Genomic DNA, 7083 nt, shown 5'->3' on the forward strand with positions numbered 1-7083 from the left:
GCCCATAAACCAGGATGTAATGAAAAATATGTACAAATGTAAAATTCACACTGTAAATTAATTTCTGTAAATAATTTTTACTTCTCTGCAAAATAAGTGATAAATATTACTGGTCAAAACCGTTGTCGCGAGTTTTAAGTTAATACCGGGACGGCCGCTGTATCTTGAGAGGGTGCAAAAGGGTTAAAAAACGTTTATAACGATAACGTTTAAAAAATTCCTAACTTTGCTTTAAGTTGTGTTTTAGTAAAAATAAATTGACTTAAGGTTGGGAAATGTACTGTAGATTTCCGACTATCCCTAAATATGTAGTATATACATATTCTGTAGTATCCAGATTATCCACTAATAATTAGGGGAAAGTAATTGCCAAGAACTTTAAATTTGAAATGGAGTTATGTGCATAAGTATAACTAATAAATAAATATATATGTTTGCCAAAAACCAGGGGACTTACTGCGTATTTATTGCTGATAACTTAAAGTTTTATATTGGCAAAGAAATTGCGTCTGTTGTCTCATTTGGCGACCTGAAAAATTCCCTTTTATAGAGCAACAAATCCTTCATTTACCAAATTTCAGGACTAGGTACCCAACAAATTTTGCGTACGTGCGTCATCTCCATTAATTTTCTTTCCACTTAATTGGTCGCATCTACCGATAAGGTGTGAAACAAGCAGAAAATTGCAAATGCAATTAATTTGGTACCTGTGTCAATTTGTCACCTATGCATTTAGCAGCCCTGGTTTGTCAGGTAGCTCATTCGTCATATTTAAAAACGTCACGAGGAAAGTATTCATTTTATTTAATGCGATAAAGCAAGACATTTTGGGTACCGAGTTTTCACTATTAAGGAAAACTAAAACAGTAAATTCTGTTGATAGCTTTTGGAGTGAGGAAAGATTGTCATAATTATCGTATCTGCTTATCTGATTAATCTTCAATATACATTTATGTTGTACATTAAAAGGATAACCCCGTTTTGCAAATTTCTCGAATAACGTCTCTTTTTTTGTAGCATTTTCAGATCTGAGCATATCTTTTTTTATGCGTAATGCTGGACAATAAGGCAAATATTCAATGAGGGATTTCGGGTGATTTGACTCGTAATGTAAAAAAAACAGTAGACTTCATTAACGTATGTAGAACATCATTCTGTCAGAATTTGTGCAACAGTCCTCTTGGAGGTTCTTTTAATAGCGTTCTATCTGAATTCAGACTGCCAGGTTGGAGTACCGCTCGTTTCTTTTATGCTAGCGTATAAGCCCGTCTCCCACCGGGCGACGGGCTTCTTGGATTTTCATGAAAATTAAGTGAGATTGTTCATAATTCCACCGAATTTTTATTTGTTGTATCTATATTATTTGCTGAAAAGTCTGTTGGCAAGGGAAGTGAAACTCTCTCCACTTCCGCTTCCGTCACGGAAAATTACTTTCACTTCCGTTGCAGACAAACATTTTCAGCTTATAATATAAGGAATAAGGATGAGTACTAAAATTTAAAAATGAATCCGCAGATATATGTTGCTTTTATTGGACATATTGAAAAGAGTAAAGAGAAACAGACAAGATTTTTCAAGTCTTTATTGTTATAAGATAACAACTTGATAGCATGCTGATTTCCAACCATTGACAATTGTTACTTTCTTCAAGTTTTCAGAATGCAGTTTATAAATCTTTTCATAATTTGTATTCCGACTAAAATATCACACAGATCAACAGAAGATTTGAAACTCGGGGATTTCTGAATCTTTAGAAAATCCCAATGGGAAATTAGTTATACTTCAATAGCGAAAATTATGGAAAATGAATAAAATTCATTTAAAATGTTCCAGCTCAAACTTCCCATCGATTTGATACCTCGGTGTGGTAAACCAGAAAACAGTCGCCCCATACTCGTACCTTTCCAATAACTCGATATAATTCAGCAGTTTATTAAAATCCTTTTCCCCATAGTTTTTGAACATGGTCAAAACAGCTTTTCTCAACTGGACATAATCTCGAGTAAGTTTTTCATGCAGGGATACAATTTCTTGAACCGCAACAGGAGCTGATTTCCCTTCAACGAGGATTTTGTACATGACCGTGCCGCCAGTGTCGTTTCGCGCCAAATCCCTCTTCACCCCGACGATATCGTTGCGGAGGGCGAATAGGGTGGAGGACGTGTTAAACAGTGTCTAAAAGAACGAGGATATCATTTATTAGCTCTTACTTATGACGCATTATGGTCTGAGGGTAAAAATTAGACCCTTTTTTGTGTATGTCTCTTATGAGGAAGTGGGTTTAGTTATAAAACACCAACTATAAAAGCATGGGGACGAATTAAAACAATACCCCATATATTTAAGAAGGGATCCCAGTCTCACCTTGACCATTAAGTGGTCCACGATATAGTTCGGAGGGTTTCCATTTTCCAGAAGCATAAGCAATTCATTCGAGGCGTCTGCCCCACCGGAAACCTTCCTCCAGTGCAAAAACGTCTCGAACGAGTAACCCGACCCCACTAGATTCGAATCCATTAAAGCCCACGCGCCAGATTGTAAGTACAGCTTTAATTCTTTGGTAAAACGGTGTTTAACCTTGGGGTAATCCGGCACGATTCTATCCGCCATGGCGTCACACTCCGCATAGGCTTTCAGGACACTTCGAAGCAATGGGTCGTAGATTCTTTCCTAAGGGTAAATATACTGAATAAATATTTACTAAGTAAGGGGTAATGCAAAAATGGAACACTCTATGGTACGTGCTTGATGATTAGACACCCTTCTTCATTAAAAACGCATGGAAAATTAGGCCTAATTTTATCGCTTATACTATAATACATACATACCTTCACGTGAATACTCTAAATAATATTGTAGCAAATTATTTGGAGTATGCAAGAGCCGATTTTAAGTACCTCTTGATTTTCTTTACCAGTCTCAATAAATTTTCCGATAATGTCGATAATTTTCATTTTTCCCATGGGTGACTTGAGGGCACATATATCAATCCAATCGTCGAGGAGCCACCACCACGTGTGCAGCATGGCGAAATAGACCTGTTTTTCATAACTGGAGGCAAAGTAGTAGACAAATTGTGCACCCAGGACACCATTGACGACCATCTTGTCAAAGTAGTTGGTCTCCTTGACGATCTTAAGGGAAGCAAAGTGTCGCCCAATGAAGGCTGCAACGTCCCGGAAGAGAGGGCTCTCTCGGATCGTCTCGGTTTGGGGAATTGGATCCAAGACAACGGACGGAGTTACGAGGTCAAGTTGGATGGGAATGGGGGCCGAGGAGGAATCATAATGTAGAGGGCAGGTTATCCGGGTCATCCCGAAATTAGGGGTGGAATTTTGTTCTGCTTTTTGTGGCGCCATTTTGTCGAAAGAATACTCTGCATAAATCGATACATATCGTCGTACTAATTCATAAAAGGCCAAAGTGCAGTCGATGCTTAATTCAGAAAAGACCTAAGTACCGTCGATGCTTAGGGTAGAAAAGACCTAAGTGTACAGAAACAACAGTAAAAAAAAGACCTATTTGCAAGTATGTACTTACTTATGGCTACATATATCTTGCCAAAACGATTCTTCATATATCGCGCGATTTAGCCATAAGTATGTAAATACATACTTGCACATAGGTCCTTTTTTTACTTTTTTTCTGTACACTTAGGTCCTTTCTGAATTAAGGATCGACTGCACTTAGGCCTTTTATGAATTAGTACGACGATTTGTCAAACACTTTAGTTTCCCCATCAACTCTGACAAGTTATCAGAGTCCGGCTAAATGCATATGTTCTTAAAAACCCGGAAATATTTATGTAAAATGTTTAATCAAATAGCAAAAATATATTTACATAAATAAAAAAAGATTTTTTTAAATTGTTTGCTATAAATTTAATTTATGTATTTGATTGCAAAAATGCAAAAAAAAATCTTAAGTTTTAAAGTTGCAAACTAACAACACAGTTACCAAGTGCTGTGGTGTCATGTGTGTGATGATCGGAATTATGTGCATATTTATGCAGTGAATTTCTGAAGTTTTTGTAAAAAATATCTATATTTCTGCAAGAACTGGTAAAATATGGAAGAACATATGTGCATCACAGAAATATATTTTTTCACGAATTAGCCTTTTATGTATCTCTGATAAGAAAATTGCTCCTAGTGTTTTTACAATTTTTTGAAAATAAATTGGGACAAATTAAATTAAAACCCTTTAATAAATCTCGAAACACTTACGTATTTATCGCTGATTGCTTAAAGCTCCATACGACTTATGTCAGGTCACATTCGAACTGACAGCTGCCTTTTATACGTTTCATAAATACATCGCTCCCACGATGCTGGGATTTACCTACATTAATTTCAGAACTGCCTACCCACCAGAGAGTAGTAGGATATCCGACTGAATCCGATCCAATCCGAATCCGACAGGGTCGGATTGGATTGGATTTTTTTTACCCAATAAAGTCGGATCGGATCGGATTTTTATGACCCGTCCAAGTCGGATCGGATCGGATCGGATTTCAAAAAACATCAGTCCGACTACTCTATAAAGAGCAGTAGGATTTCGGATTTAGTCGGATTAATCCAATCCGATTCCGACAGGTTCGGATTAATTTTTTTTAGTATCCGACCAAGTCGGATCGGATTGGATTTTAAAAAAACATCGATCCGACTACACTCTGCTACCCGCCATAATTTTTGTTGGGAGGTTACTAAAGCTGCTTAATGGCACAAACTTACATCTGCTTTGCATAAGGGGACGTTCATAAATTATGTGACGAAACAATTGTGTTAGGGCCGCAATGTTTCGACATTTGTGTTTTATTTTATTTCTTTCCGCAAACCGAAACAAAACAATCACACCCGTTATTTCTTGAGTTACGTGTTTTGTTTAGTTTATTCAGATTAAACAAACCGAAGTAAAATTTAAAACATGTTCCGAAAAAAATTGGTTTTGCAAGTTACAAGTGTACAAAGTAATTACTTATATTATTCTAGAATAAAACTATATTTGGAAAAAAACATTTACCGTTAAGATTGTGCTTCAAAAAACCGTAAAATATGATCATTGAGCAAATTAAAAAATTTAATATTGGCAAATTTTTGTCTCACCGTGTGGGCCCCAAATGTTAAGATTTTGTATCTACACAAAATAATTAAAAACAAAACAAACATTTTTTTTATTTTGTTGGTTATGGTTTTTGTTTTATTTACTTATTCTGTACAATCCTGTTTCGGTTTGCTTTGTTTATGTCCTAAAAACCAAACCTTAAATAAAACAAACCCAAATAAACCAAAATAAACAATAGACAGTAACAATTAGTTAAAGATTTTGTTAGTTAAAAAATTCAGTACATACATTTCAGAATTAACCATTTTTTAATTAGTTAAAAATTACGCTTATGTATCTATTATTTGCATGAACAATTTTAAAAATTACGACCATTTTTTTTAATTCGATATATGTATATTTATGTACATATGCAAATAAGATATAAAATTCTGGGGCTAGGAAACTGATCTGCAATTCTAAAATCTTGACAAAGCCTGTCATAAATATATAGCTTAGTGTTTATTAAACGTTTGTGTCATTTGACATGGGGCCCCCAAAATATGGTTACCCCACTGGTTTCAATGAAAGTTATTAGGTACATAATTTATGAACGGCTTTTACAAAAAAGGCCTCATATTTTGTTTGTAAACTGTACCATTGCCTGCATGAACAGGTTTAGCTTCACTGGGTTTCTTTGTAAAGCAAGGAAAACCAACTTTTCCTTTAGTTTATAATCGGAGAAGTATTCGCAGAGTTATGCAAAAAATGTATCACAAAAAGTATCGCAAAATCTGCCTACACAGGAGTCGTACAAAGAAGGAAAGAAGGTACTTTTCCTCCTCGTTAGCATGGAAACTGGCCTCGATTTCTTGGGAATGGTGGGTAAAAACTTGTTCACACGTTCTTATAATTTCCAACAAATTGCACCCTGCCTGGGAAAATTGAGATAAATATGTTAATATTTATGTACGCTAGATTTGTCCAGATCGAAAGCACCAATACATCATTCTTTCTGACAAGGAAAGTAAAATTAATTAATCGCATTTATTACAAGTCATGAATTAATAAATTAAGTAGTTTTTTGACTTCTTTAATGCAATGGATTTCTGGGCTTGATAAGCATCGCGTAGGTACGTAGGAAGTTTTTGTGGGGTGGATAACTCGTAAAATTTGTGAAGTTATAAAATTAAAAAATTACAAATGTGCAGATAACATTGCAAAATTACAAATATACAGGTAATATTGTAAAATTATAAAATTGTAAAATCGTAAAATTTGCAAAACTACAAAACTGCAAATTTGTTAAATTATAAAATTATATTCAAATCTCTAAAATGATAAAACTGTAAAAGTGTATTTTTTTAAAGTTGTATGATTTTTCTCATTCGCTGTGTGTAAAAAAATGCGTATATGTATATATGCGACTCTCAGCAAGATGAAAAAATTCATTCCATTAAAGAAGCTAAAAAATTAATTTAATTTTAAAATTTTAAAATTTGTAAAATCATAAAATTTGTGTCGAAAATTTGCCGCACTCATTGAAAAAAAAACTATTTTGTATTCGCCATTAGGTCATTTTGTTCGAATTCACGATAGTTTGTACGGATTCATTATGTTTTGGAATTTAAGCATATGAAAATTAATTTTTTAATAAGAAAGTAAGTTTACATTTTTATTTATGTATGTAGTGTATACATAAGTACTTTGATATTTAAATTTAAAGATACGTATGTAAAGACGAGTAAAAAATTAAATAGGTGAGATGAAGAAGAAAAGCTGCGGGTCCTTTTTGTCGTTATCTGCGGGGGCTAATGGTCTTATGCTCCAGAGATATTGTGCCTATGTGTCACAAATGTAAAAGGTGGTTCTAGAAGATTACGATTTTTTCAGTACGTAATATATGTATGTATGTACGGCCGCTTATCCCAATGTTGTTCGTTTATAATTATAAAAACAAATTAATGAAATTTTTCAATGAGTATGTAATTATGAATAAAAATGTTCTGTACATACATAAGTTGATATTGCGTAATTGGG

At 34.3% G+C, this 7083-nt stretch overlaps 1 protein-coding gene across 1 annotated transcript; it reads right to left on the reverse strand.

Moving 5' to 3' along the window:
* Positions 1-1732: 1732 nt before the first annotated feature.
* On the reverse strand, positions 1733-3359 carry LOC110860291 (microbial Terpene synthase-like protein 1). The gene is made up of 4 exons (XM_022109336.2): positions 2898-3359; positions 2829-2843; positions 2365-2670; positions 1733-2175 (listed from the first exon to the last, which is right to left on the reverse strand). Exons 1-4 carry the CDS (start codon positions 3357-3359, stop codon positions 1816-1818), a joined length of 1143 nt encoding a protein of 380 aa, XP_021965028.1. The 3' UTR covers positions 1733-1815.
* Between the last annotated feature and the right edge of the window lie 3724 nt (positions 3360-7083).

Source organism: Folsomia candida, unplaced genomic scaffold (genome assembly GCF_002217175.1).
Source record: "Folsomia candida strain VU population unplaced genomic scaffold, ASM221717v1 Fcan01_Sc031, whole genome shotgun sequence".
NCBI classification, from domain to species: domain Eukaryota; kingdom Metazoa; phylum Arthropoda; class Collembola; order Entomobryomorpha; family Isotomidae; genus Folsomia; species Folsomia candida.